Source organism: Parasteatoda tepidariorum, chromosome 5 (assembly GCF_982258835.1).
Source record: "Parasteatoda tepidariorum strain Cologne lab strain chromosome 5, Ptep-v5.0, whole genome shotgun sequence".
Classification (NCBI taxonomy): domain Eukaryota; kingdom Metazoa; phylum Arthropoda; class Arachnida; order Araneae; family Theridiidae; genus Parasteatoda; species Parasteatoda tepidariorum.
This window is the reverse complement of record NC_141759.1, coordinates 74,558-101,440: the sequence shown is the minus strand read 5'-3', so window position 1 is coordinate 101,440 and position 26,883 is coordinate 74,558. Positions and strand designations below refer to the sequence as shown.

The window sequence follows — 26,883 nt, the reverse complement described above, 5'->3', positions numbered from 1 at the left end:
ATTAAGCTCTTTTCGCAGGAAAAGAGTTTAATACCGCGGGACAGAAGCGTTACACTTATTTCAGTGCATATTTACATAGAAATTAAACTTGGATTTTGCCACCACTTTTTACTTTTTTAAAGCAATTGCGTGGGAACGATCATTGAAGTGCTTCTAATGACTGAAATAGAGGTGTGTATCAAGAATCTAGAAGGAATTATCTGTTTATTTGTTAAATTTCATATGTATTATTATTTTATATGCATTCTTGTTGAATTTTCATTTTTTTTTTAATGCTTTAACAATTAATGCTTACTCTTTTAATGCTTAACAATTAGAAACTAGAAGATGGGCAGAAAATCATTGCTTGATATCACAATAATGTACTAGATTTTACATTGTTGCTTTATTTTGAGTCTAAAATGACCTAATTTTGACACCACTTTTTTCTGAATTATTCGTGCTGTTTATACTAGAATTGATTAAAAAAGCTATTCTAATCATTAAATGAATTTTTAAGAGTAAATTATGTTGGTTTATTAAGAACTACCATCAGAAAATGACATTTAAACATTGTATTTAACGTTATTGTTGGATTTTGCTTTTTTTTTTTTTTTTTTAATAAAAATAAAAACACTTTAATTGAAAAAAAGTTAATAGATTGTTATCTCTAGAATGAGAGGTGAATTTTCATGTATGACTTGTGAAAATGGTGTCTAATTTAACAACGTTATAAGCATTTGCTGGAATTTAAAAAAAAGTCGCATTTTCTTTGCGTTAAGGAAGAAAAAAAAACGGGAAAAAGACGTTTGAACAGGGTGGGTGGCCCAAAAAAATGTGATGCATATTTGTTGGCCCTTAAAAGGGCCTTTTTTTTTTGTTCTCAAAGGGGGGGAGCTTAAATTTAACCTCCAAAACCGTATAGCGTGCGTCCCTGTCGCTTGAGAGCGTAGACTACGTCCATGGCAGTGACGGTCTTCCTCTTTGCGTGCTCGGTGTAAGTGACAGCGTCCCGGATAACGTTCTCAAGGAAAACTTTGAGAACTCCTCTGGTTTCTTCGTAGATAAGTCCAGAGATACGCTTGACTCCACCTCGTCGAGCTAGACGTCTGATGGCAGGCTTGGTGATACCTTGGATGTTATCACGCAAAACTTTACGATGACGTTTGGCACCCCCCTTTCCGAGTCCTTTTCCTCCTTTACCACGTCCAGACATGATGATCAACCTTCGTCAGCAAGAAATTGTAACGAAAATGAGCACCCATTTTTTTGAGCGCAGTATATATTAGTTTAGCCCCGCCCACCTGCTTTCTTATTGGTCGACGACGAGAGTTGGTGGTCCCACCGAGTACATAAGAAAATCGACTTTCCTGCGATTTTCACCATTTTCGATATTATATTGAAAGCGAACAGTCATGCCTCCCCAAGCATCCGGAAAAGCTGTGAAGAAAGCCGGCAAGGCCCAAAAAGCCGTCCGAGCAGGTGACAAGAAAAAGAGGAAGAAGCGCAGGAAGGAATCTTTCGCAATTTACATCTACAAAGTCTTGAAACAAGTTCATCCCGACACTGGCATTTCAAGCAAAGCCATGTCTATCATGAACTCTTTCGTCAACGATATATTCGAGAGAATTGCCGCAGAATCTTCTCGATTGGCCCACTACAACAAGCGTAGCACCATTACCAGTCGGGAAATCCAGACTGCAGTGCGACTCCTCTTGCCCGGTGAACTCGCCAAGCACGCTGTCTCCGAAGGCACCAAGGCAGTCACCAAGTACACCAGCTCCAAGTAAACCGATAAACCGAATTTTAAAAAAAAGGTCCTTTTCAGGACCAACAAATCTATCATAAACAATAACATTTTTAAAAAAGGCAGAGAATTGCTAGTGTTGTAATTGAAGCAAATTCCAAAAGTTCATCTCTCTCTTTTTTCTGTAATAAGCTAAAAAATGAATTTCTTACACTAAGCGTATTTATTATATGACAAAGCAATGTGCTACATTTCCTTGAATAATATAAGAAAAGAACATTCATATTTTTCTTTTTTAGTTGTACGAAGAAGAAAAAATAATAAATTTAGAGACAGTGTGAAAATTTATTTATTGTGTAACAATTAATAAAATTAAAAAGGTATGCCAACGGCACGCGGTGTTCCCAGGTGGTCACCCTCCCAAGTACTGACCGCGCCCGATGATGCTTGACTTCGGTGATCGGACGAGAACCGGTATTTTCATCATGGTATGGCCGTTGACATTCATTGTACAATTCAGCTCCTTTAACAACTTCATTTTAATTTCATTAAAATGAAGTTGTTAAAGGACCTTGCCTTTAAAATTCTGTAATTTTAAAGGGAAAGAAATAAGGATTACAATATTTTAGTGATATTTATTACTTTTTTTTTCTTTTTTGAAAGTAATATTAACTTCTAAAGGAAAGAGAAAGAAAATGAATGTAGTTTCGACGTCTATTACGTCATGACGTCTAATTTTCATTCCGTTAGATGGGTAGGGAGTGAGTGTAGGAGGTCGGGGAGTGCTCTCATTGGAGGAAAATATCTCTCAAGCGAATACATAAATACTAGCCTACTCCCGCTCCGGACCACAATTTTACTCGTGTCTTTCGAGTGAGTAGTACCTATTTTATTCTCTTGTAATTATGTCTGGACGTGGCAAAGGAGGAAAAGTGAAGGGAAAGAGCAAGACTCGATCCAGTCGTGCTGGTCTTCAGTTTCCCGTTGGTAGAATCCATCGTCTTTTGAGGAAAGGAAATTATGCTGAGCGAGTCGGAGCTGGTGCTCCAGTATACTTAGCCGCTGTACTCGAGTACTTGGCTGCTGAAGTTCTCGAGTTGGCTGGTAATGCTGCCAGAGACAACAAGAAGACTAGGATCATCCCTAGACATCTTCAGCTCGCCATCAGAAACGACGAAGAGTTGAACAAGCTCCTCTCTGGTGTCACTATCGCCCAGGGCGGTGTTTTGCCAAACATCCAAGCCGTTCTCCTCCCCAAGAAGACCGAAAAGAAAGCATAAACTCATTTCAAAACCTTCACAATTAAAAAAAAAGGCTCTTTTCAGAGCCAACAAATTATTTATACCACTCAAACACATTGAGAATTAACTCAGTATTTATAAAAACCGCCCTTATTTCCTAAAAATAATTTTATACGCGTATATACTTATGCGTTATTAATGCAATTTCTTCAACAATACTTTTAAAATGTTATTTAAACAATGAGTGAAAGAACAAAGTATTTTTTAAATTTTATTTCATTGTTGCATTATCCTTAAAAATCACTTTACAATTGTTAAAAAGAAATGGACGTTATTTTAATTTTATATTGTTGCTAGCAAGAATGAAGTTCAACAATACTATTTCAAACTAATGTTTTATAATAGAGATTACAATTTAAACATAATAAATACGGGATTTCTATTATTTTTTTTAATCTATTATAGAGAAACCATCAAAACTTTTTGACTGAGAATTAACCAGTCACAAAGGTGTCGTGGCGCCATCTGTTGGAGAAATTCTAAAAGTGATTCGTTTCGAAATACTAGTTTACCTTTTGTTACGAAATAATAAAACGAAAAAAAGGGATATAAATTTAAGTATGCAGAGTATCGTCATCCCGTTTCAATATATTGTAAGTGTGGTGATTTGTTGGTCCTAAAAAGGACCTTTTTTTTAAAAGTTGAGTAGTTAAGCAGCTTAAGCTCGTTCTCCACGAATACGTCGGGCAAGTTGGATGTCTTTGGGCATGATAGTGACTCTCTTGGCGTGGATAGCGCAAAGGTTAGTGTCTTCGAAAAGACCAACTAAATAAGCTTCGCTGGCCTCTTGAAGAGCCATGACGGCAGAGCTCTGGAAACGCAAGTCGGTCTTGAAATCCTGAGCGATTTCTCTCACCAAACGTTGGAAGGGCAATTTACGGATGAGGAGCTCAGTGGATTTTTGGTAACGACGAATTTCTCTCAAAGCGACTGTTCCAGGCCTGTAACGATGGGGCTTCTTAACACCTCCGGTTGCAGGGGCGCTCTTACGAGCTGCCTTGGTGGCCAGTTGTTTTCGGGGAGCTTTACCTCCGGTACTCTTACGAGCGGTTTGCTTGGTACGTGCCATAGCGAAAAACTTGGGTGCGTCTCTGACTAAATCTCAGGCAGAAATGAGTTCTCCGCGCTTTCGATAGTGTTTTTAAAACGTTGAGGCGAGTGCTGATTGGCCAACGGGCTTCGAAGCGGTGGCGCAGCGATCGCGATCGCTTTAATTAACGTTTTTGTGCGCCGCAAAACATTTTTGTTGAATTTCGATTCAAGCGAACATGTCTGAGGAAACCGCTGCCGTTTCTGCTGCTCCTGCCGCTGCTACGCCTAAGAAAAAGGCGAAATTAGCTGCTGCGAAAAAACCTAAAACCTTACCTTCTCATCCTAAAGTTTCCGAGATGGTTAACGAAGCTATCACCAGTTTGAAAGAACGAGGTGGTTCTTCGTTGCAGGCTATCAAGAAACACATCGGCTCTCACCACAAGGTCGATTTGGAACGTCTCACTCCCTTCATTAAGAAATACTTGAAAAGTGCCGTCGTCAGTGGTTCTTTAGTGCAAACTAAAGGAAAAGGTGCCACCGGTTCTTTTAAACTCGCCGCGTCCGGCCAAAAAACCAAGGAAGGAGTAAAGAAGCCGAAGAAGGAATCAGCCACCCCCAAAAAACCAAAAGCCGCTTCTGTGAAGAAAGCCGCAAAACCGAAAGCTAAAGCAGCAGCTAAAAAGCCTGCCGCTAAGAAACCAGCTGCAAAGAAGCCCGCTGCAAAACCCAAGACTCCAAAAAAGCCCAAGGCTAAAGCTGCAACCAAACCAAAAGCACCCAAAGTTAAGAAAATGAAGACACCCAAGAAAGCATCCCCCAAGAAGGCAAAGAAATAGATACCTGAAAAACACATTTAAAAAAAAAGGCTCTTTTCAGAGCCAACAAATTATGTACACCCCCCCGATAAATAAAAGCACTAGTGTGAAACAAAAGGTGGTGGCAGAATTAAAAACTTATGCAATTTGATTTTTTATAAATTTCCACCACTTTTTACACTTTATTATCTATGTAAAGAGAATATATGTGTAGAATCTTTTAGTTTTTTTATTAAATTGCCTCCATGAGTTCTTTTTTTGTTTCTTTTATATCTGTAAAAATAGTTAAATGATAAAATTAATAAGAACATCTAAAATAAAATATGTTTAATATATTATTTTATATAATACATATAAAGTTTAACAAATAAACAGATCATTCCTTCTAGATTCTTGATACACACCTCTATTTCAGTCATTAGAAGCACTTGAATGATCGTTCCCACGCAATTGCTTTAAAAAAGTAAAAAGTGGTGGCAAAATCCAAGTTTAATTTCTATGTAAATATGCACTGAAATAAGTGTAACGCTTCTGTCCTACGTTATTAAGCTCTTTTCGCAGGAAAAGAGTTTAATACCGCGGGACAGAAGCGTTACACTTATTTCAGTGCATATTTACATAGAAATTAAACTTGGATTTTGCCACCACTTTTTACTTTTTTAAAGCAATTGCGTGGGAACGATCATTGAAGTGCTTCTAATGACTGAAATAGAGGTGTGTATCAAGAATCTAGAAGGAATTATCTGTTTATTTGTTAAATTTCATATGTATTATTATTTTATATGCATTCTTGTTGAATTTTCATTTTTTTTTTAATGCTTTAACAATTAATGCTTACTCTTTTAATGCTTAACAATTAGAAACTAGAAGATGGGCAGAAAATCATTGCTTGATATCACAATAATGTACTAGATTTTACATTGTTGCTTTATTTTGAGTCTAAAATGACCTAATTTTGACACCACTTTTTTCTGAATTATTCGTGCTGTTTATACTAGAATTGATTAAAAAAGCTATTCTAATCATTAAATGAATTTTTAAGAGTAAATTATGTTGGTTTATTAAGAACTACCATCAGAAAATGACATTTAAACATTGTATTTAACGTTATTGTTGGATTTTGCTTTTTTTTTTTTTTTTTTAATAAAAATAAAAACACTTTAATTGAAAAAAAGTTAATAGATTGTTATCTCTAGAATGAGAGGTGAATTTTCATGTATGACTTGTGAAAATGGTGTCTAATTTAACAACGTTATAAGCATTTGCTGGAATTTAAAAAAAAGTCGCATTTTCTTTGCGTTAAGGAAGAAAAAAAAACGGGAAAAAGACGTTTGAACAGGGTGGGTGGCCCAAAAAAATGTGATGCATATTTGTTGGCCCTTAAAAGGGCCTTTTTTTTTTGTTCTCAAAGGGGGGGAGCTTAAATTTAACCTCCAAAACCGTATAGCGTGCGTCCCTGTCGCTTGAGAGCGTAGACTACGTCCATGGCAGTGACGGTCTTCCTCTTTGCGTGCTCGGTGTAAGTGACAGCGTCCCGGATAACGTTCTCAAGGAAAACTTTGAGAACTCCTCTGGTTTCTTCGTAGATAAGTCCAGAGATACGCTTGACTCCACCTCGTCGAGCTAGACGTCTGATGGCAGGCTTGGTGATACCTTGGATGTTATCACGCAAAACTTTACGATGACGTTTGGCACCCCCCTTTCCGAGTCCTTTTCCTCCTTTACCACGTCCAGACATGATGATCAACCTTCGTCAGCAAGAAATTGTAACGAAAATGAGCACCCATTTTTTTGAGCGCAGTATATATTAGTTTAGCCCCGCCCACCTGCTTTCTTATTGGTCGACGACGAGAGTTGGTGGTCCCACCGAGTACATAAGAAAATCGACTTTCCTGCGATTTTCACCACATTCAGGTTTCAACCGAATTGAGAGTAGGTTGTGTTCCCTGATGCTCCTGCGATAATAGTCCGAACTGAGAGTAAGACTTTATCGTTCACTACTGTTTGAATATATTGACCGAACTGAGAGTAAGTCATATGTTCTAGTGAAACACACCCGAACTGAGAGTAAGGTGTGAATCACTCCTGCTTTACGAATTATAGTCCTGAATTGAGAGTAAGGCTTAATTCACTTCCACCTTCCTGCGATGTCTTCTCATCGATTCGGGCGAGGGGGAAAACGGTTTAACCCGTCTACCCCGAGCCGCTCTCCACCTGCCCACTCTGGTCACGAGTCCCTCCAATCCATTGACAGACGGATGACCGAGCTGGCCCGCACCCAAGTCGCCGAATCACCTGATAAAATTGATGATCTCATCAGCAATGCCGAAAAAACCTTAACTGGGATCACCAACTCTCCTGTGCCGCTCTCAAAGATTGATTTGGATCGATGCTTCGCCCAACAAAGCTTCATTGCAGCATGCCGATCTCTTAAGAGCAGCCAGACCCCTCAGCCAATGGGAAGCCAGGATTCCTCGGAACCGGCCAATCAGGTTGCAGTTACCCCACCGGCAGACCCTGAGATCGCTCCCGGGACCACCACCGACACCCCTGCGGCAGCCTCTCCCTCCTGCACTCCAGTACGAAAGAAGCGGAGAAAAGCCAAGCCGAGGAAACTCCCCGTGGATGCTACTCCCTCCAAAGCACCTGACCCTCCTGTGATAACTCCCGATATTCCAGTGGCGGAGAAACTTGTGACCGAGAACTCACGTACTGCTAAACTGTTGTTTAGAGGCTTCTCGGCCGCAATCACTCCTGAGATCCTCCAAGCTGAGATTGAAACCACAGGCCTCATTCCTATTAAGATTTTCCAGTTGAGAAGGAAAAATGCTGCTAATAACACCAATAAGGACTTTGTTATTATTTGCAACGATGATAATAATCTCAGCAGATCTTTCCAGAACTCGACGAGGACTTTCTTCGATCGGCCAATCAAGATCGAGCTTTTCCGTGGTGGGCGTGGCCTAATTCAGTGCTACAACTGCCAGGGATATGGCCATACTCAGCGCTCCTGCAACAACAACCCAAGATGTGTAAAGTGTGCGGGGCCTCATCGCAGCTTCATTTGCACGAAACCCAGATCAACGCCTGCGAAATGTGCAAATTGTGCCGGCGACCACACTGCCAACTTCACCGGCTGCCCTTCCAGACCCCTGAAAAGGCGCCTTCAATCCCGTCGTAAACCAATAGCAGACCCTCCAAAACCCACTCCACCTGATATTTCTCCAGTTGCCAGAACTCTCCTACTCGTTGCCGAGTTGGAAAAACTCATGAACAATCCTGAAGTGCTTGCACTTCTTCAAAATTTAGTTATTTCAAAAACTTCAAAAATTTTCACTTCAGAAACAGCTTAGCAGCCATCCAGCCAATCACCGGGCAGCATCCATCAGGCCACGCCCACCACCTCTTTTTCTTTTCTCCCTCTCTTCTAGGTCCATTCCGATGCCACAACTTCATCATTTGCAACTCATATGGAGAGGTAAAAGGCCCCTTCGGGGCCTAAAAGCCTCGAGCAATCCGCGACGACGACGACGACGATTTTCACCATTTTCGATATTATATTGAAAGCGAACAGTCATGCCTCCCCAAGCATCCGGAAAAGCTGTGAAGAAAGCCGGCAAGGCCCAAAAAGCCGTCCGAGCAGGTGACAAGAAAAAGAGGAAGAAGCGCAGGAAGGAATCTTTCGCAATTTACATCTACAAAGTCTTGAAACAAGTTCATCCCGACACTGGCATTTCAAGCAAAGCCATGTCTATCATGAACTCTTTCGTCAACGATATATTCGAGAGAATTGCCGCAGAATCTTCTCGATTGGCCCACTACAACAAGCGTAGCACCATTACCAGTCGGGAAATCCAGACTGCAGTGCGACTCCTCTTGCCCGGTGAACTCGCCAAGCACGCTGTCTCCGAAGGCACCAAGGCAGTCACCAAGTACACCAGCTCCAAGTAAACCGATAAACCGAATTTTAAAAAAAAGGTCCTTTTCAGGACCAACAAATCTATCATAAACAATAACATTTTTAAAAAAGGCAGAGAATTGCTAGTGTTGTAATTGAAGCAAATTCCAAAAGTTCATCTCTCTCTTTTTTCTGTAATAAGCTAAAAAATGAATTTCTTACACTAAGCGTATTTATTATATGACAAAGCAATGTGCTACATTTCCTTGAATAATATAAGAAAAGAACATTCATATTTTTCTTTTTTAGTTGTACGAAGAAGAAAAAATAATAAATTTAGAGACAGTGTGAAAATTTATTTATTGTGTAACAATTAATAAAATTAAAAAGGTATGCCAACGGCACGCGGTGTTCCCAGGTGGTCACCCTCCCAAGTACTGACCGCGCCCGATGATGCTTGACTTCGGTGATCGGACGAGAACCGGTATTTTCATCATGGTATGGCCGTTGACATTCATTGTACAATTCAGCTCCTTTAACAACTTCATTTTAATTTCATTAAAATGAAGTTGTTAAAGGACCTTGCCTTTAAAATTCTGTAATTTTAAAGGGAAAGAAATAAGGATTACAATATTTTAGTGATATTTATTACTTTTTTTTTCTTTTTTGAAAGTAATATTAACTTCTAAAGGAAAGAGAAAGAAAATGAATGTAGTTTCGACGTCTATTACGTCATGACGTCTAATTTTCATTCCGTTAGATGGGTAGGGAGTGAGTGTAGGAGGTCGGGGAGTGCTCTCATTGGAGGAAAATATCTCTCAAGCGAATACATAAATACTAGCCTACTCCCGCTCCGGACCACAATTTTACTCGTGTCTTTCGAGTGAGTAGTACCTATTTTATTCTCTTGTAATTATGTCTGGACGTGGCAAAGGAGGAAAAGTGAAGGGAAAGAGCAAGACTCGATCCAGTCGTGCTGGTCTTCAGTTTCCCGTTGGTAGAATCCATCGTCTTTTGAGGAAAGGAAATTATGCTGAGCGAGTCGGAGCTGGTGCTCCAGTATACTTAGCCGCTGTACTCGAGTACTTGGCTGCTGAAGTTCTCGAGTTGGCTGGTAATGCTGCCAGAGACAACAAGAAGACTAGGATCATCCCTAGACATCTTCAGCTCGCCATCAGAAACGACGAAGAGTTGAACAAGCTCCTCTCTGGTGTCACTATCGCCCAGGGCGGTGTTTTGCCAAACATCCAAGCCGTTCTCCTCCCCAAGAAGACCGAAAAGAAAGCATAAACTCATTTCAAAACCTTCACAATTAAAAAAAAAGGCTCTTTTCAGAGCCAACAAATTATTTATACCACTCAAACACATTGAGAATTAACTCAGTATTTATAAAAACCGCCCTTATTTCCTAAAAATAATTTTATACGCGTATATACTTATGCGTTATTAATGCAATTTCTTCAACAATACTTTTAAAATGTTATTTAAACAATGAGTGAAAGAACAAAGTATTTTTTAAATTTTATTTCATTGTTGCATTATCCTTAAAAATCACTTTACAATTGTTAAAAAGAAATGGACGTTATTTTAATTTTATATTGTTGCTAGCAAGAATGAAGTTCAACAATACTATTTCAAACTAATGTTTTATAATAGAGATTACAATTTAAACATAATAAATACGGGATTTCTATTATTTTTTTTAATCTATTATAGAGAAACCATCAAAACTTTTTGACTGAGAATTAACCAGTCACAAAGGTGTCGTGGCGCCATCTGTTGGAGAAATTCTAAAAGTGATTCGTTTCGAAATACTAGTTTACCTTTTGTTACGAAATAATAAAACGAAAAAAAGGGATATAAATTTAAGTATGCAGAGTATCGTCATCCCGTTTCAATATATTGTAAGTGTGGTGATTTGTTGGTCCTAAAAAGGACCTTTTTTTTAAAAGTTGAGTAGTTAAGCAGCTTAAGCTCGTTCTCCACGAATACGTCGGGCAAGTTGGATGTCTTTGGGCATGATAGTGACTCTCTTGGCGTGGATAGCGCAAAGGTTAGTGTCTTCGAAAAGACCAACTAAATAAGCTTCGCTGGCCTCTTGAAGAGCCATGACGGCAGAGCTCTGGAAACGCAAGTCGGTCTTGAAATCCTGAGCGATTTCTCTCACCAAACGTTGGAAGGGCAATTTACGGATGAGGAGCTCAGTGGATTTTTGGTAACGACGAATTTCTCTCAAAGCGACTGTTCCAGGCCTGTAACGATGGGGCTTCTTAACACCTCCGGTTGCAGGGGCGCTCTTACGAGCTGCCTTGGTGGCCAGTTGTTTTCGGGGAGCTTTACCTCCGGTACTCTTACGAGCGGTTTGCTTGGTACGTGCCATAGCGAAAAACTTGGGTGCGTCTCTGACTAAATCTCAGGCAGAAATGAGTTCTCCGCGCTTTCGATAGTGTTTTTAAAACGTTGAGGCGAGTGCTGATTGGCCAACGGGCTTCGAAGCGGTGGCGCAGCGATCGCGATCGCTTTAATTAACGTTTTTGTGCGCCGCAAAACATTTTTGTTGAATTTCGATTCAAGCGAACATGTCTGAGGAAACCGCTGCCGTTTCTGCTGCTCCTGCCGCTGCTACGCCTAAGAAAAAGGCGAAATTAGCTGCTGCGAAAAAACCTAAAACCTTACCTTCTCATCCTAAAGTTTCCGAGATGGTTAACGAAGCTATCACCAGTTTGAAAGAACGAGGTGGTTCTTCGTTGCAGGCTATCAAGAAACACATCGGCTCTCACCACAAGGTCGATTTGGAACGTCTCACTCCCTTCATTAAGAAATACTTGAAAAGTGCCGTCGTCAGTGGTTCTTTAGTGCAAACTAAAGGAAAAGGTGCCACCGGTTCTTTTAAACTCGCCGCGTCCGGCCAAAAAACCAAGGAAGGAGTAAAGAAGCCGAAGAAGGAATCAGCCACCCCCAAAAAACCAAAAGCCGCTTCTGTGAAGAAAGCCGCAAAACCGAAAGCTAAAGCAGCAGCTAAAAAGCCTGCCGCTAAGAAACCAGCTGCAAAGAAGCCCGCTGCAAAACCCAAGACTCCAAAAAAGCCCAAGGCTAAAGCTGCAACCAAACCAAAAGCACCCAAAGTTAAGAAAATGAAGACACCCAAGAAAGCATCCCCCAAGAAGGCAAAGAAATAGATACCTGAAAAACACATTTAAAAAAAAAGGCTCTTTTCAGAGCCAACAAATTATGTACACCCCCCCGATAAATAAAAGCACTAGTGTGAAACAAAAGGTGGTGGCAGAATTAAAAACTTATGCAATTTGATTTTTTATAAATTTCCACCACTTTTTACACTTTATTATCTATGTAAAGAGAATATATGTGTAGAATCTTTTAGTTTTTTTATTAAATTGCCTCCATGAGTTCTTTTTTTGTTTCTTTTATATCTGTAAAAATAGTTAAATGATAAAATTAATAAGAACATCTAAAATAAAATATGTTTAATATATTATTTTATATAATACATATAAAGTTTAACAAATAAACAGATCATTCCTTCTAGATTCTTGATACACACCTCTATTTCAGTCATTAGAAGCACTTGAATGATCGTTCCCACGCAATTGCTTTAAAAAAGTAAAAAGTGGTGGCAAAATCCAAGTTTAATTTCTATGTAAATATGCACTGAAATAAGTGTAACGCTTCTGTCCTACGTTATTAAGCTCTTTTCGCAGGAAAAGAGTTTAATACCGCGGGACAGAAGCGTTACACTTATTTCAGTGCATATTTACATAGAAATTAAACTTGGATTTTGCCACCACTTTTTACTTTTTTAAAGCAATTGCGTGGGAACGATCATTGAAGTGCTTCTAATGACTGAAATAGAGGTGTGTATCAAGAATCTAGAAGGAATTATCTGTTTATTTGTTAAATTTCATATGTATTATTATTTTATATGCATTCTTGTTGAATTTTCATTTTTTTTTTAATGCTTTAACAATTAATGCTTACTCTTTTAATGCTTAACAATTAGAAACTAGAAGATGGGCAGAAAATCATTGCTTGATATCACAATAATGTACTAGATTTTACATTGTTGCTTTATTTTGAGTCTAAAATGACCTAATTTTGACACCACTTTTTTCTGAATTATTCGTGCTGTTTATACTAGAATTGATTAAAAAAGCTATTCTAATCATTAAATGAATTTTTAAGAGTAAATTATGTTGGTTTATTAAGAACTACCATCAGAAAATGACATTTAAACATTGTATTTAACGTTATTGTTGGATTTTGCTTTTTTTTTTTTTTTTTTAATAAAAATAAAAACACTTTAATTGAAAAAAAGTTAATAGATTGTTATCTCTAGAATGAGAGGTGAATTTTCATGTATGACTTGTGAAAATGGTGTCTAATTTAACAACGTTATAAGCATTTGCTGGAATTTAAAAAAAAGTCGCATTTTCTTTGCGTTAAGGAAGAAAAAAAAACGGGAAAAAGACGTTTGAACAGGGTGGGTGGCCCAAAAAAATGTGATGCATATTTGTTGGCCCTTAAAAGGGCCTTTTTTTTTTGTTCTCAAAGGGGGGGAGCTTAAATTTAACCTCCAAAACCGTATAGCGTGCGTCCCTGTCGCTTGAGAGCGTAGACTACGTCCATGGCAGTGACGGTCTTCCTCTTTGCGTGCTCGGTGTAAGTGACAGCGTCCCGGATAACGTTCTCAAGGAAAACTTTGAGAACTCCTCTGGTTTCTTCGTAGATAAGTCCAGAGATACGCTTGACTCCACCTCGTCGAGCTAGACGTCTGATGGCAGGCTTGGTGATACCTTGGATGTTATCACGCAAAACTTTACGATGACGTTTGGCACCCCCCTTTCCGAGTCCTTTTCCTCCTTTACCACGTCCAGACATGATGATCAACCTTCGTCAGCAAGAAATTGTAACGAAAATGAGCACCCATTTTTTTGAGCGCAGTATATATTAGTTTAGCCCCGCCCACCTGCTTTCTTATTGGTCGACGACGAGAGTTGGTGGTCCCACCGAGTACATAAGAAAATCGACTTTCCTGCGATTTTCACCATTTTCGATATTATATTGAAAGCGAACAGTCATGCCTCCCCAAGCATCCGGAAAAGCTGTGAAGAAAGCCGGCAAGGCCCAAAAAGCCGTCCGAGCAGGTGACAAGAAAAAGAGGAAGAAGCGCAGGAAGGAATCTTTCGCAATTTACATCTACAAAGTCTTGAAACAAGTTCATCCCGACACTGGCATTTCAAGCAAAGCCATGTCTATCATGAACTCTTTCGTCAACGATATATTCGAGAGAATTGCCGCAGAATCTTCTCGATTGGCCCACTACAACAAGCGTAGCACCATTACCAGTCGGGAAATCCAGACTGCAGTGCGACTCCTCTTGCCCGGTGAACTCGCCAAGCACGCTGTCTCCGAAGGCACCAAGGCAGTCACCAAGTACACCAGCTCCAAGTAAACCGATAAACCGAATTTTAAAAAAAAGGTCCTTTTCAGGACCAACAAATCTATCATAAACAATAACATTTTTAAAAAAGGCAGAGAATTGCTAGTGTTGTAATTGAAGCAAATTCCAAAAGTTCATCTCTCTCTTTTTTCTGTAATAAGCTAAAAAATGAATTTCTTACACTAAGCGTATTTATTATATGACAAAGCAATGTGCTACATTTCCTTGAATAATATAAGAAAAGAACATTCATATTTTTCTTTTTTAGTTGTACGAAGAAGAAAAAATAATAAATTTAGAGACAGTGTGAAAATTTATTTATTGTGTAACAATTAATAAAATTAAAAAGGTATGCCAACGGCACGCGGTGTTCCCAGGTGGTCACCCTCCCAAGTACTGACCGCGCCCGATGATGCTTGACTTCGGTGATCGGACGAGAACCGGTATTTTCATCATGGTATGGCCGTTGACATTCATTGTACAATTCAGCTCCTTTAACAACTTCATTTTAATTTCATTAAAATGAAGTTGTTAAAGGACCTTGCCTTTAAAATTCTGTAATTTTAAAGGGAAAGAAATAAGGATTACAATATTTTAGTGATATTTATTACTTTTTTTTTCTTTTTTGAAAGTAATATTAACTTCTAAAGGAAAGAGAAAGAAAATGAATGTAGTTTCGACGTCTATTACGTCATGACGTCTAATTTTCATTCCGTTAGATGGGTAGGGAGTGAGTGTAGGAGGTCGGGGAGTGCTCTCATTGGAGGAAAATATCTCTCAAGCGAATACATAAATACTAGCCTACTCCCGCTCCGGACCACAATTTTACTCGTGTCTTTCGAGTGAGTAGTACCTATTTTATTCTCTTGTAATTATGTCTGGACGTGGCAAAGGAGGAAAAGTGAAGGGAAAGAGCAAGACTCGATCCAGTCGTGCTGGTCTTCAGTTTCCCGTTGGTAGAATCCATCGTCTTTTGAGGAAAGGAAATTATGCTGAGCGAGTCGGAGCTGGTGCTCCAGTATACTTAGCCGCTGTACTCGAGTACTTGGCTGCTGAAGTTCTCGAGTTGGCTGGTAATGCTGCCAGAGACAACAAGAAGACTAGGATCATCCCTAGACATCTTCAGCTCGCCATCAGAAACGACGAAGAGTTGAACAAGCTCCTCTCTGGTGTCACTATCGCCCAGGGCGGTGTTTTGCCAAACATCCAAGCCGTTCTCCTCCCCAAGAAGACCGAAAAGAAAGCATAAACTCATTTCAAAACCTTCACAATTAAAAAAAAAGGCTCTTTTCAGAGCCAACAAATTATTTATACCACTCAAACACATTGAGAATTAACTCAGTATTTATAAAAACCGCCCTTATTTCCTAAAAATAATTTTATACGCGTATATACTTATGCGTTATTAATGCAATTTCTTCAACAATACTTTTAAAATGTTATTTAAACAATGAGTGAAAGAACAAAGTATTTTTTAAATTTTATTTCATTGTTGCATTATCCTTAAAAATCACTTTACAATTGTTAAAAAGAAATGGACGTTATTTTAATTTTATATTGTTGCTAGCAAGAATGAAGTTCAACAATACTATTTCAAACTAATGTTTTATAATAGAGATTACAATTTAAACATAATAAATACGGGATTTCTATTATTTTTTTTAATCTATTATAGAGAAACCATCAAAACTTTTTGACTGAGAATTAACCAGTCACAAAGGTGTCGTGGCGCCATCTGTTGGAGAAATTCTAAAAGTGATTCGTTTCGAAATACTAGTTTACCTTTTGTTACGAAATAATAAAACGAAAAAAAGGGATATAAATTTAAGTATGCAGAGTATCGTCATCCCGTTTCAATATATTGTAAGTGTGGTGATTTGTTGGTCCTAAAAAGGACCTTTTTTTTAAAAGTTGAGTAGTTAAGCAGCTTAAGCTCGTTCTCCACGAATACGTCGGGCAAGTTGGATGTCTTTGGGCATGATAGTGACTCTCTTGGCGTGGATAGCGCAAAGGTTAGTGTCTTCGAAAAGACCAACTAAATAAGCTTCGCTGGCCTCTTGAAGAGCCATGACGGCAGAGCTCTGGAAACGCAAGTCGGTCTTGAAATCCTGAGCGATTTCTCTCACCAAACGTTGGAAGGGCAATTTACGGATGAGGAGCTCAGTGGATTTTTGGTAACGACGAATTTCTCTCAAAGCGACTGTTCCAGGCCTGTAACGATGGGGCTTCTTAACACCTCCGGTTGCAGGGGCGCTCTTACGAGCTGCCTTGGTGGCCAGTTGTTTTCGGGGAGCTTTACCTCCGGTACTCTTACGAGCGGTTTGCTTGGTACGTGCCATAGCGAAAAACTTGGGTGCGTCTCTGACTAAATCTCAGGCAGAAATGAGTTCTCCGCGCTTTCGATAGTGTTTTTAAAACGTTGAGGCGAGTGCTGATTGGCCAACGGGCTTCGAAGCGGTGGCGCAGCGATCGCGATCGCTTTAATTAACGTTTTTGTGCGCCGCAAAACATTTTTGTTGAATTTCGATTCAAGCGAACATGTCTGAGGAAACCGCTGCCGTTTCTGCTGCTCCTGCCGCTGCTACGCCTAAGAAAAAGGCGAAATTAGCTGCTGCGAAAAAACCTAAAACCTTACCTTCTCATCCTAAAGTTTCCGAGATGGTTAACGAAGCTATCACCAGTTTGAAAGAACGAGGTGGTTCTTCGTTGCAGGCTATCAAGAAACACATCGGCTCTCACCACAAGGTCGATTTGGAACGTCTCACTCCCTTCATTAAGAAATACTTGAAAAGTGCCGTCGTCAGTGGTTCTTTAGTGCAAACTAAAGGAAAAGGTGCCACCGGTTCTTTTAAACTCGCCGCGTCCGGCCAAAAAACCAAGGAAGGAGTAAAGAAGCCGAAGAAGGAATCAGCCACCCCCAAAAAACCAAAAGCCGCTTCTGTGAAGAAAGCCGCAAAACCGAAAGCTAAAGCAGCAGCTAAAAAGCCTGCCGCTAAGAAACCAGCTGCAAAGAAGCCCGCTGCAAAACCCAAGACTCCAAAAAAGCCCAAGGCTAAAGCTGCAACCAAACCAAAAGCACCCAAAGTTAAGAAAATGAAGACACCCAAGAAAGCATCCCCCAAGAAGGCAAAGAAATAGATACCTGAAAAACACATTTAAAAAAAAAGGCTCTTTTCAGAGCCAACAAATTATGTACACCCCCCCGATAAATAAAAGCACTAGTGTGAAACAAAAGGTGGTGGCAGAATTAAAAACTTATGCAATTTGATTTTTTATAAATTTCCACCACTTTTTACACTTTATTATCTATGTAAAGAGAATATATGTGTAGAATCTTTTAGTTTTTTTATTAAATTGCCTCCATGAGTTCTTTTTTTGTTTCTTTTATATCTGTAAAAATAGTTAAATGATAAAATTAATAAGAACATCTAAAATAAAATATGTTTAATATATTATTTTATATAATACATATAAAGTTTAACAAATAAACAGATCATTCCTTCTAGATTCTTGATACACACCTCTATTTCAGTCATTAGAAGCACTTGAATGATCGTTCCCACGCAATTGCTTTAAAAAAGTAAAAAGTGGTGGCAAAATCCAAGTTTAATTTCTATGTAAATATGCACTGAAATAAGTGTAACGCTTCTGTCCTACGTTATTAAGCTCTTTTCGCAGGAAAAGAGTTTAATACCGCGGGACAGAAGCGTTACACTTATTTCAGTGCATATTTACATAGAAATTAAACTTGGATTTTGCCACCACTTTTTACTTTTTTAAAGCAATTGCGTGGGAACGATCATTGAAGTGCTTCTAATGACTGAAATAGAGGTGTGTATCAAGAATCTAGAAGGAATTATCTGTTTATTTGTTAAATTTCATATGTATTATTATTTTATATGCATTCTTGTTGAATTTTCATTTTTTTTTTAATGCTTTAACAATTAATGCTTACTCTTTTAATGCTTAACAATTAGAAACTAGAAGATGGGCAGAAAATCATTGCTTGATATCACAATAATGTACTAGATTTTACATTGTTGCTTTATTTTGAGTCTAAAATGACCTAATTTTGACACCACTTTTTTCTGAATTATTCGTGCTGTTTATACTAGAATTGATTAAAAAAGCTATTCTAATCATTAAATGAATTTTTAAGAGTAAATTATGTTGGTTTATTAAGAACTACCATCAGAAAATGACATTTAAACATTGTATTTAACGTTATTGTTGGATTTTGCTTTTTTTTTTTTTTTTTTAATAAAAATAAAAACACTTTAATTGAAAAAAAGTTAATAGATTGTTATCTCTAGAATGAGAGGTGAATTTTCATGTATGACTTGTGAAAATGGTGTCTAATTTAACAACGTTATAAGCATTTGCTGGAATTTAAAAAAAAGTCGCATTTTCTTTGCGTTAAGGAAGAAAAAAAAACGGGAAAAAGACGTTTGAACAGGGTGGGTGGCCCAAAAAAATGTGATGCATATTTGTTGGCCCTTAAAAGGGCCTTTTTTTTTTGTTCTCAAAGGGGGGGAGCTTAAATTTAACCTCCAAAACCGTATAGCGTGCGTCCCTGTCGCTTGAGAGCGTAGACTACGTCCATGGCAGTGACGGTCTTCCTCTTTGCGTGCTCGGTGTAAGTGACAGCGTCCCGGATAACGTTCTCAAGGAAAACTTTGAGAACTCCTCTGGTTTCTTCGTAGATAAGTCCAGAGATACGCTTGACTCCACCTCGTCGAGCTAGACGTCTGATGGCAGGCTTGGTGATACCTTGGATGTTATCACGCAAAACTTTACGATGACGTTTGGCACCCCCCTTTCCGAGTCCTTTTCCTCCTTTACCACGTCCAGACATGATGATCAACCTTCGTCAGCAAGAAATTGTAACGAAAATGAGCACCCATTTTTTTGAGCGCAGTATATATTAGTTTAGCCCCGCCCACCTGCTTTCTTATTGGTCGACGACGAGAGTTGGTGGTCCCACCGAGTACATAAGAAAATCGACTTTCCTGCGATTTTCACCATTTTCACTGCTGTCTGAACATCTGTCTGAATTGAGAGTAAGTCAGATGTTCCTTGTTAACACAACCTGAATCGAGAGTAAGGTGTGTAACAATTCAGCCTTTGAAATTTAGACCTGAATCGAGAGTAAGGCTAATTTCTACCTCACATCTCCTGCCATGTCAACTCATCGATTTGGGCGAGGGGGAAAACGGTTTAACCCGTCTACCCCGAGCCGCTCTCCACCTGCCCGCCCAGATTTCGAGTCTCTTCAATCCATTGATAGACGGATGACCGAGCTGGCCCGCACCCAAGTCGCCGAATCACCGGACAAAATTGATGATCTCATCAACAATGCTGAAAAAACCTTATCTGGGATCACCAACTCTCCTGTGCCGCTCTCAAAGATAGATTTGGATCGATGCTTCGCCCAACAAAGCTTCATTGCAGCATGCCGATCCCTTAAGAGCAGCCAGACCCCTCAGCCAATGGGAAGCCAGGATTCCTCGGAACCGGCCAATCAGGTTGCAGCTACCCCACCGGCAGACCCTGAGATCGCTCCCGGGACCACCACCGACACCCCTGCGGCAGCCTCTCCCTCCTGCACTCCAGTCCGAAAGAAGCGGAGAAAAGCCAAGCCGAGGAAACTCCCCGTGGATGCTACTCCCTCCAAAGCACCTGACCCTCCTGTGATAACTTCCGATATTCCAGTGGCGGAAAAAATTGTGACCGAGAACTCACGTACTGCTAAACTGTTGTTTAGAGGCTTCTCGGCCGCAATCACTCCTGAGATCCTCCGAGCTGAAATTGAAACCACAGGCCTCATTCCCATTAAGATATTCCAGTTGAGAAGGAAAAATGCTGCTAATAACATCAATAAGGACTTTGTTATTATTTGCAACGATGATAATAATCTCAGCAGATCTTTCCTGAACACAACGAGGACTTTCTTCGATCGGCCAATCAAGATCGAGCTTTTCCGTGGTGGGCGTGGCCTAATTCAGTGCTACAACTGCCAGGGATATGGCCATACTCAGCGCTCCTGCAACAACAATCCCAGATGTGTAAAGTGTGCGGGGCCTCATCGCAGCTTCAATTGCACTAAACCCAGATCAACGCCTGCGAAATGTGCAAATTGTGCCGGCGACCACACTGCCAACTTCACCGGCTGTCCTTCCAGACCCCTGAAAAGGCGCCTTCAATCCCGTCGTAAACCAACAGCAGACCCTCCAAAACCCACTCCACCTGATATTTCTCCAGTTGCCAGAACTCTCCTACTCGTTGCCGAGTTGGAAAAACTCATGAACAATCCTGAAGTGCTTGCACTTCTTCAAAACTTAGTTATTTCAAAAACTTCAAAAATTTTCACTTCAGAAACAGCTTAGCAGCCATCCAGCCAATCACCGGGCAGCATCCATCAGGCCACGCCCACCACCTCTTTTTCTTTTCTCCCTTTCTTCTAGGTCCATTCCGATGCCACAACTTCATCATTTCCAATTCATATGGAGAGGTAAAAGGCCCCTTCGGGGCCTAAAAGCCTCGAGCAATCCGCGACGACGACGACGACGACGATTTTCACCATTTTCGATATTATATTGAAAGCGAACAGTCATGCCTCCCCAAGCATCCGGAAAAGCTGTGAAGAAAGCCGGCAAGGCCCAAAAAGCCGTCCGAGCAGGTGACAAGAAAAAGAGGAAGAAGCGCAGGAAGGAATCTTTCGCAATTTACATCTACAAAGTCTTGAAACAAGTTCATCCCGACACTGGCATTTCAAGCAAAGCCATGTCTATCATGAACTCTTTCGTCAACGATATATTCGAGAGAATTGCCGCAGAATCTTCTCGATTGGCCCACTACAACAAGCGTAGCACCATTACCAGTCGGGAAATCCAGACTGCAGTGCGACTCCTCTTGCCCGGTGAACTCGCCAAGCACGCTGTCTCCGAAGGCACCAAGGCAGTCACCAAGTACACCAGCTCCAAGTAAACCGATAAACCGAATTTTAAAAAAAAGGTCCTTTTCAGGACCAACAAATCTATCATAAACAATAACATTTTTAAAAAAGGCAGAGAATTGCTAGTGTTGTAATTGAAGCAAATTCCAAAAGTTCATCTCTCTCTTTTTTCTGTAATAAGCTAAAAAATGAATTTCTTACACTAAGCGTATTTATTATATGACAAAGCAATGTGCTACATTTCCTTGAATAATATAAGAAAAGAACATTCATATTTTTCTTTTTTAGTTGTACGAAGAAGAAAAAATAATAAATTTAGAGACAGTGTGAAAATTTATTTATTGTGTAACAATTAATAAAATTAAAAAGGTATGCCAACGGCACGCGGTGTTCCCAGGTGGTCACCCTCCCAAGTACTGACCGCGCCCGATGATGCTTGACTTCGGTGATCGGACGAGAACCGGTATTTTCATCATGGTATGGCCGTTGACATTCATTGTACAATTCAGCTCCTTTAACAACTTCATTTTAATTTCATTAAAATGAAGTTGTTAAAGGACCTTGCCTTTAAAATTCTGTAATTTTAAAGGGAAAGAAATAAGGATTACAATATTTTAGTGATATTTATTACTTTTTTTTTCTTTTTTGAAAGTAATATTAACTTCTAAAGGAAAGAGAAAGAAAATGAATGTAGTTTCGACGTCTATTACGTCATGACGTCTAATTTTCATTCCGTTAGATGGGTAGGGAGTGAGTGTAGGAGGTCGGGGAGTGCTCTCATTGGAGGAAAATATCTCTCAAGCGAATACATAAATACTAGCCTACTCCCGCTCCGGACCACAATTTTACTCGTGTCTTTCGAGTGAGTAGTACCTATTTTATTCTCTTGTAATTATGTCTGGACGTGGCAAAGGAGGAAAAGTGAAGGGAAAGAGCAAGACTCGATCCAGTCGTGCTGGTCTTCAGTTTCCCGTTGGTAGAATCCATCGTCTTTTGAGGAAAGGAAATTATGCTGAGCGAGTCGGAGCTGGTGCTCCAGTATACTTAGCCGCTGTACTCGAGTACTTGGCTGCTGAAGTTCTCGAGTTGGCTGGTAATGCTGCCAGAGACAACAAGAAGACTAGGATCATCCCTAGACATCTTCAGCTCGCCATCAGAAACGACGAAGAGTTGAACAAGCTCCTCTCTGGTGTCACTATCGCCCAGGGCGGTGTTTTGCCAAACATCCAAGCCGTTCTCCTCCCCAAGAAGACCGAAAAGAAAGCATAAACTCATTTCAAAACCTTCACAATTAAAAAAAAAGGCTCTTTTCAGAGCCAACAAATTATTTATACCACTCAAACACATTGAGAATTAACTCAGTATTTATAAAAACCGCCCTTATTTCCTAAAAATAATTTTATACGCGTATATACTTATGCGTTATTAATGCAATTTCTTCAACAATACTTTTAAAATGTTATTTAAACAATGAGTGAAAGAACAAAGTATTTTTTAAATTTTATTTCATTGTTGCATTATCCTTAAAAATCACTTTACAATTGTTAAAAAGAAATGGACGTTATTTTAATTTTATATTGTTGCTAGCAAGAATGAAGTTCAACAATACTATTTCAAACTAATGTTTTATAATAGAGATTACAATTTAAACATAATAAATACGGGATTTCTATTATTTTTTTTAATCTATTATAGAGAAACCATCAAAACTTTTTGACTGAGAATTAACCAGTCACAAAGGTGTCGTGGCGCCATCTGTTGGAGAAATTCTAAAAGTGATTCGTTTCGAAATACTAGTTTACCTTTTGTTACGAAATAATAAAACGAAAAAAAGGGATATAAATTTAAGTATGCAGAGTATCGTCATCCCGTTTCAATATATTGTAAGTGTGGTGATTTGTTGGTCCTAAAAAGGACCTTTTTTTTAAAAGTTGAGTAGTTAAGCAGCTTAAGCTCGTTCTCCACGAATACGTCGGGCAAGTTGGATGTCTTTGGGCATGATAGTGACTCTCTTGGCGTGGATAGCGCAAAGGTTAGTGTCTTCGAAAAGACCAACTAAATAAGCTTCGCTGGCCTCTTGAAGAGCCATGACGGCAGAGCTCTGGAAACGCAAGTCGGTCTTGAAATCCTGAGCGATTTCTCTCACCAAACGTTGGAAGGGCAATTTACGGATGAGGAGCTCAGTGGATTTTTGGTAACGACGAATTTCTCTCAAAGCGACTGTTCCAGGCCTGTAACGATGGGGCTTCTTAACACCTCCGGTTGCAGGGGCGCTCTTACGAGCTGCCTTGGTGGCCAGTTGTTTTCGGGGAGCTTTACCTCCGGTACTCTTACGAGCGGTTTGCTTGGTACGTGCCATAGCGAAAAACTTGGGTGCGTCTCTGACTAAATCTCAGGCAGAAATGAGTTCTCCGCGCTTTCGATAGTGTTTTTAAAACGTTGAGGCGAGTGCTGATTGGCCAACGGGCTTCGAAGCGGTGGCGCAGCGATCGCGATCGCTTTAATTAACGTTTTTGTGCGCCGCAAAACATTTTTGTTGAATTTCGATTCAAGCGAACATGTCTGAGGAAACCGCTGCCGTTTCTGCTGCTCCTGCCGCTGCTACGCCTAAGAAAAAGGCGAAATTAGCTGCTGCGAAAAAACCTAAAACCTTACCTTCTCATCCTAAAGTTTCCGAGATGGTTAACGAAGCTATCACCAGTTTGAAAGAACGAGGTGGTTCTTCGTTGCAGGCTATCAAGAAACACATCGGCTCTCACCACAAGGTCGATTTGGAACGTCTCACTCCCTTCATTAAGAAATACTTGAAAAGTGCCGTCGTCAGTGGTTCTTTAGTGCAAACTAAAGGAAAAGGTGCCACCGGTTCTTTTAAACTCGCCGCGTCCGGCCAAAAAACCAAGGAAGGAGTAAAGAAGCCGAAGAAGGAATCAGCCACCCCCAAAAAACCAAAAGCCGCTTCTGTGAAGAAAGCCGCAAAACCGAAAGCTAAAGCAGCAGCTAAAAAGCCTGCCGCTAAGAAACCAGCTGCAAAGAAGCCCGCTGCAAAACCCAAGACTCCAAAAAAGCCCAAGGCTAAAGCTGCAACCAAACCAAAAGCACCCAAAGTTAAGAAAATGAAGACACCCAAGAAAGCATCCCCCAAGAAGGCAAAGAAATAGATACCTGAAAAACACATTTAAAAAAAAAGGCTCTTTTCAGAGCCAACAAATTATGTACACCCCCCCGATAAATAAAAGCACTAGTGTGAAACAAAAGGTGGTGGCAGAATTAAAAACTTATGCAATTTGATTTTTTATAAATTTCCACCACTTTTTACACTTTATTATCTATGTAAAGAGAATATATGTGTAGAATCTTTTAGTTTTTTTATTAAATTGCCTCCATGAGTTCTTTTTTTGTTTCTTTTATATCTGTAAAAATAGTTAAATGATAAAATTAATAAGAACATCTAAAATAAAATATGTTTAATATATTATTTTATATAATACATATAAAGTTTAACAAATAAACAGATCATTCCTTCTAGATTCTTGATACACACCTCTATTTCAGTCATTAGAAGCACTTGAATGATCGTTCCCACGCAATTGCTTTAAAAAAGTAAAAAGTGGTGGCAAAATCCAAGTTTAATTTCTATGTAAATATGCACTGAAATAAGTGTAACGCTTCTGTCCTACGTTATTAAGCTCTTTTCGCAGGAAAAGAGTTTAATACCGCGGGACAGAAGCGTTACACTTATTTCAGTGCATATTTACATAGAAATTAAACTTGGATTTTGCCACCACTTTTTACTTTTTTAAAGCAATTGCGTGGGAACGATCATTGAAGTGCTTCTAATGACTGAAATAGAGGTGTGTATCAAGAATCTAGAAGGAATTATCTGTTTATTTGTTAAATTTCATATGTATTATTATTTTATATGCATTCTTGTTGAATTTTCATTTTTTTTTTAATGCTTTAACAATTAATGCTTACTCTTTTAATGCTTAACAATTAGAAACTAGAAGATGGGCAGAAAATCATTGCTTGATATCACAATAATGTACTAGATTTTACATTGTTGCTTTATTTTGAGTCTAAAATGACCTAATTTTGACACCACTTTTTTCTGAATTATTCGTGCTGTTTATACTAGAATTGATTAAAAAAGCTATTCTAATCATTAAATGAATTTTTAAGAGTAAATTATGTTGGTTTATTAAGAACTACCATCAGAAAATGACATTTAAACATTGTATTTAACGTTATTGTTGGATTTTGCTTTTTTTTTTTTTTTTTTAATAAAAATAAAAACACTTTAATTGAAAAAAAGTTAATAGATTGTTATCTCTAGAATGAGAGGTGAATTTTCATGTATGACTTGTGAAAATGGTGTCTAATTTAACAACGTTATAAGCATTTGCTGGAATTTAAAAAAAAGTCGCATTTTCTTTGCGTTAAGGAAGAAAAAAAAACGGGAAAAAGACGTTTGAACAGGGTGGGTGGCCCAAAAAAATGTGATGCATATTTGTTGGCCCTTAAAAGGGCCTTTTTTTTTTGTTCTCAAAGGGGGGGAGCTTAAATTTAACCTCCAAAACCGTATAGCGTGCGTCCCTGTCGCTTGAGAGCGTAGACTACGTCCATGGCAGTGACGGTCTTCCTCTTTGCGTGCTCGGTGTAAGTGACAGCGTCCCGGATAACGTTCTCAAGGAAAACTTTGAGAACTCCTCTGGTTTCTTCGTAGATAAGTCCAGAGATACGCTTGACTCCACCTCGTCGAGCTAGACGTCTGATGGCAGGCTTGGTGATACCTTGGATGTTATCACGCAAAACTTTACGATGACGTTTGGCACCCCCCTTTCCGAGTCCTTTTCCTCCTTTACCACGTCCAGACATGATGATCAACCTTCGTCAGCAAGAAATTGTAACGAAAATGAGCACCCATTTTTTTGAGCGCAGTATATATTAGTTTAGCCCCGCCCACCTGCTTTCTTATTGGTCGACGACGAGAGTTGGTGGTCCCACCGAGTACATAAGAAAATCGACTTTCCTGCGATTTTCACCATTTTCGATATTATATTGAAAGCGAACAGTCATGCCTCCCCAAGCATCCGGAAAAGCTGTGAAGAAAGCCGGCAAGGCCCAAAAAGCCGTCCGAGCAGGTGACAAGAAAAAGAGGAAGAAGCGCAGGAAGGAATCTTTCGCAATTTACATCTACAAAGTCTTGAAACAAGTTCATCCCGACACTGGCATTTCAAGCAAAGCCATGTCTATCATGAACTCTTTCGTCAACGATATATTCGAGAGAATTGCCGCAGAATCTTCTCGATTGGCCCACTACAACAAGCGTAGCACCATTACCAGTCGGGAAATCCAGACTGCAGTGCGACTCCTCTTGCCCGGTGAACTCGCCAAGCACGCTGTCTCCGAAGGCACCAAGGCAGTCACCAAGTACACCAGCTCCAAGTAAACCGATAAACCGAATTTTAAAAAAAAGGTCCTTTTCAGGACCAACAAATCTATCATAAACAATAACATTTTTAAAAAAGGCAGAGAATTGCTAGTGTTGTAATTGAAGCAAATTCCAAAAGTTCATCTCTCTCTTTTTTCTGTAATAAGCTAAAAAATGAATTTCTTACACTAAGCGTATTTATTATATGACAAAGCAATGTGCTACATTTCCTTGAATAATATAAGAAAAGAACATTCATATTTTTCT

General features: G+C 39.4%; 22 protein-coding genes and 4 non-coding genes across 26 annotated transcripts; 13 read left to right on the top strand and 13 right to left on the bottom strand.

The window, feature by feature from the left end:
* Positions 1-831: 831 nt before the first annotated feature.
* Positions 832-1,243, bottom strand: LOC147808425 (histone H4). Its single transcript, XM_087163069.1, has one exon. It carries the CDS (start codon positions 1,193-1,195, stop codon positions 884-886), a length of 312 nt encoding a protein of 103 aa, XP_087019195.1. The 5' UTR covers positions 1,196-1,243; the 3' UTR covers positions 832-883.
* Positions 1,244-1,353: 110 nt separating this feature from the next.
* On the top strand, positions 1,354-1,795 carry LOC147808424 (histone H2B-like). The gene has a single exon (XM_087163058.1). The coding sequence runs from the start codon at positions 1,395-1,397 to the stop codon at positions 1,767-1,769; it is 375 nt and encodes a 124-aa protein (XP_087019184.1). The 5' UTR covers positions 1,354-1,394; the 3' UTR covers positions 1,770-1,795.
* A 314-nt stretch (positions 1,796-2,109) lies between these two features.
* LOC147808423 (5S ribosomal RNA) lies at positions 2,110-2,228 on the bottom strand. The gene has a single exon (XR_015434366.1). It is a non-coding gene; the product is annotated as a 5S ribosomal RNA (ribosomal RNA).
* Positions 2,229-2,575: 347 nt separating this feature from the next.
* Positions 2,576-3,058, top strand: LOC147808422 (histone H2A). Its single transcript, XM_087163044.1, has one exon. The coding sequence runs from the start codon at positions 2,632-2,634 to the stop codon at positions 3,004-3,006; it is 375 nt and encodes a 124-aa protein (XP_087019170.1). The 5' UTR covers positions 2,576-2,631; the 3' UTR covers positions 3,007-3,058.
* A 576-nt stretch (positions 3,059-3,634) lies between these two features.
* LOC147808421 (histone H3) lies at positions 3,635-4,156 on the bottom strand. The gene has a single exon (XM_087163031.1). The coding sequence runs from the start codon at positions 4,094-4,096 to the stop codon at positions 3,686-3,688; it is 411 nt and encodes a 136-aa protein (XP_087019157.1). The 5' UTR covers positions 4,097-4,156; the 3' UTR covers positions 3,635-3,685.
* Positions 4,157-4,248: 92 nt separating this feature from the next.
* LOC147808420 (histone H1-like) lies at positions 4,249-5,127 on the top strand. Its single transcript, XM_087163013.1, has one exon. It carries the CDS (start codon positions 4,296-4,298, stop codon positions 4,893-4,895), a length of 600 nt encoding a protein of 199 aa, XP_087019139.1. The 5' UTR covers positions 4,249-4,295; the 3' UTR covers positions 4,896-5,127.
* Positions 5,128-6,248: 1,121 nt separating this feature from the next.
* On the bottom strand, positions 6,249-6,660 carry LOC147808419 (histone H4). The gene has a single exon (XM_087163079.1). It carries the CDS (start codon positions 6,610-6,612, stop codon positions 6,301-6,303), a length of 312 nt encoding a protein of 103 aa, XP_087019205.1. The 5' UTR covers positions 6,613-6,660; the 3' UTR covers positions 6,249-6,300.
* A 345-nt stretch (positions 6,661-7,005) lies between these two features.
* Positions 7,006-8,851, top strand: LOC147808418 (histone H2B-like). The gene has a single exon (XM_087163062.1). It carries the CDS (start codon positions 8,451-8,453, stop codon positions 8,823-8,825), a length of 375 nt encoding a protein of 124 aa, XP_087019188.1. The 5' UTR covers positions 7,006-8,450; the 3' UTR covers positions 8,826-8,851.
* A 314-nt stretch (positions 8,852-9,165) lies between these two features.
* On the bottom strand, positions 9,166-9,284 carry LOC147808417 (5S ribosomal RNA). The gene has a single exon (XR_015434365.1). It is a non-coding gene; the product is annotated as a 5S ribosomal RNA (ribosomal RNA).
* A 347-nt stretch (positions 9,285-9,631) lies between these two features.
* On the top strand, positions 9,632-10,114 carry LOC147808416 (histone H2A). The gene has a single exon (XM_087163043.1). The coding sequence runs from the start codon at positions 9,688-9,690 to the stop codon at positions 10,060-10,062; it is 375 nt and encodes a 124-aa protein (XP_087019169.1). The 5' UTR covers positions 9,632-9,687; the 3' UTR covers positions 10,063-10,114.
* Positions 10,115-10,690: 576 nt separating this feature from the next.
* LOC147808415 (histone H3) lies at positions 10,691-11,212 on the bottom strand. The gene has a single exon (XM_087163030.1). The coding sequence runs from the start codon at positions 11,150-11,152 to the stop codon at positions 10,742-10,744; it is 411 nt and encodes a 136-aa protein (XP_087019156.1). The 5' UTR covers positions 11,153-11,212; the 3' UTR covers positions 10,691-10,741.
* A 92-nt stretch (positions 11,213-11,304) lies between these two features.
* On the top strand, positions 11,305-12,183 carry LOC147808414 (histone H1-like). The gene has a single exon (XM_087163012.1). The coding sequence runs from the start codon at positions 11,352-11,354 to the stop codon at positions 11,949-11,951; it is 600 nt and encodes a 199-aa protein (XP_087019138.1). The 5' UTR covers positions 11,305-11,351; the 3' UTR covers positions 11,952-12,183.
* A 1,121-nt stretch (positions 12,184-13,304) lies between these two features.
* On the bottom strand, positions 13,305-13,716 carry LOC147808413 (histone H4). Its single transcript, XM_087163072.1, has one exon. The coding sequence runs from the start codon at positions 13,666-13,668 to the stop codon at positions 13,357-13,359; it is 312 nt and encodes a 103-aa protein (XP_087019198.1). The 5' UTR covers positions 13,669-13,716; the 3' UTR covers positions 13,305-13,356.
* Positions 13,717-13,826: 110 nt separating this feature from the next.
* On the top strand, positions 13,827-14,268 carry LOC147808412 (histone H2B-like). The gene has a single exon (XM_087163057.1). The coding sequence runs from the start codon at positions 13,868-13,870 to the stop codon at positions 14,240-14,242; it is 375 nt and encodes a 124-aa protein (XP_087019183.1). The 5' UTR covers positions 13,827-13,867; the 3' UTR covers positions 14,243-14,268.
* A 314-nt stretch (positions 14,269-14,582) lies between these two features.
* On the bottom strand, positions 14,583-14,701 carry LOC147808411 (5S ribosomal RNA). Its single transcript, XR_015434364.1, has one exon. It is a non-coding gene; the product is annotated as a 5S ribosomal RNA (ribosomal RNA).
* Positions 14,702-15,048: 347 nt separating this feature from the next.
* LOC147808410 (histone H2A) lies at positions 15,049-15,531 on the top strand. Its single transcript, XM_087163042.1, has one exon. It carries the CDS (start codon positions 15,105-15,107, stop codon positions 15,477-15,479), a length of 375 nt encoding a protein of 124 aa, XP_087019168.1. The 5' UTR covers positions 15,049-15,104; the 3' UTR covers positions 15,480-15,531.
* Positions 15,532-16,107: 576 nt separating this feature from the next.
* LOC147808409 (histone H3) lies at positions 16,108-16,629 on the bottom strand. Its single transcript, XM_087163029.1, has one exon. It carries the CDS (start codon positions 16,567-16,569, stop codon positions 16,159-16,161), a length of 411 nt encoding a protein of 136 aa, XP_087019155.1. The 5' UTR covers positions 16,570-16,629; the 3' UTR covers positions 16,108-16,158.
* Positions 16,630-16,721: 92 nt separating this feature from the next.
* LOC147808408 (histone H1-like) lies at positions 16,722-17,600 on the top strand. Its single transcript, XM_087163011.1, has one exon. It carries the CDS (start codon positions 16,769-16,771, stop codon positions 17,366-17,368), a length of 600 nt encoding a protein of 199 aa, XP_087019137.1. The 5' UTR covers positions 16,722-16,768; the 3' UTR covers positions 17,369-17,600.
* Positions 17,601-18,721: 1,121 nt separating this feature from the next.
* LOC147808407 (histone H4) lies at positions 18,722-19,133 on the bottom strand. The gene has a single exon (XM_087163078.1). It carries the CDS (start codon positions 19,083-19,085, stop codon positions 18,774-18,776), a length of 312 nt encoding a protein of 103 aa, XP_087019204.1. The 5' UTR covers positions 19,086-19,133; the 3' UTR covers positions 18,722-18,773.
* A 1,486-nt stretch (positions 19,134-20,619) lies between these two features.
* On the top strand, positions 20,620-21,243 carry LOC147808406 (histone H2B-like). Its single transcript, XM_087163063.1, has one exon. The coding sequence runs from the start codon at positions 20,843-20,845 to the stop codon at positions 21,215-21,217; it is 375 nt and encodes a 124-aa protein (XP_087019189.1). The 5' UTR covers positions 20,620-20,842; the 3' UTR covers positions 21,218-21,243.
* Positions 21,244-21,557: 314 nt separating this feature from the next.
* Positions 21,558-21,676, bottom strand: LOC147808405 (5S ribosomal RNA). Its single transcript, XR_015434363.1, has one exon. It is a non-coding gene; the product is annotated as a 5S ribosomal RNA (ribosomal RNA).
* A 347-nt stretch (positions 21,677-22,023) lies between these two features.
* Positions 22,024-22,506, top strand: LOC147808404 (histone H2A). The gene has a single exon (XM_087163046.1). The coding sequence runs from the start codon at positions 22,080-22,082 to the stop codon at positions 22,452-22,454; it is 375 nt and encodes a 124-aa protein (XP_087019172.1). The 5' UTR covers positions 22,024-22,079; the 3' UTR covers positions 22,455-22,506.
* Positions 22,507-23,082: 576 nt separating this feature from the next.
* Positions 23,083-23,604, bottom strand: LOC147808403 (histone H3). The gene has a single exon (XM_087163028.1). It carries the CDS (start codon positions 23,542-23,544, stop codon positions 23,134-23,136), a length of 411 nt encoding a protein of 136 aa, XP_087019154.1. The 5' UTR covers positions 23,545-23,604; the 3' UTR covers positions 23,083-23,133.
* Positions 23,605-23,696: 92 nt separating this feature from the next.
* Positions 23,697-24,575, top strand: LOC147808402 (histone H1-like). The gene has a single exon (XM_087163015.1). It carries the CDS (start codon positions 23,744-23,746, stop codon positions 24,341-24,343), a length of 600 nt encoding a protein of 199 aa, XP_087019141.1. The 5' UTR covers positions 23,697-23,743; the 3' UTR covers positions 24,344-24,575.
* Positions 24,576-25,696: 1,121 nt separating this feature from the next.
* Positions 25,697-26,108, bottom strand: LOC147808401 (histone H4). The gene has a single exon (XM_087163071.1). The coding sequence runs from the start codon at positions 26,058-26,060 to the stop codon at positions 25,749-25,751; it is 312 nt and encodes a 103-aa protein (XP_087019197.1). The 5' UTR covers positions 26,061-26,108; the 3' UTR covers positions 25,697-25,748.
* A 110-nt stretch (positions 26,109-26,218) lies between these two features.
* Positions 26,219-26,660, top strand: LOC147808400 (histone H2B-like). The gene has a single exon (XM_087163055.1). It carries the CDS (start codon positions 26,260-26,262, stop codon positions 26,632-26,634), a length of 375 nt encoding a protein of 124 aa, XP_087019181.1. The 5' UTR covers positions 26,219-26,259; the 3' UTR covers positions 26,635-26,660.
* The last annotated feature ends 223 nt before the right edge of the window (positions 26,661-26,883 follow it).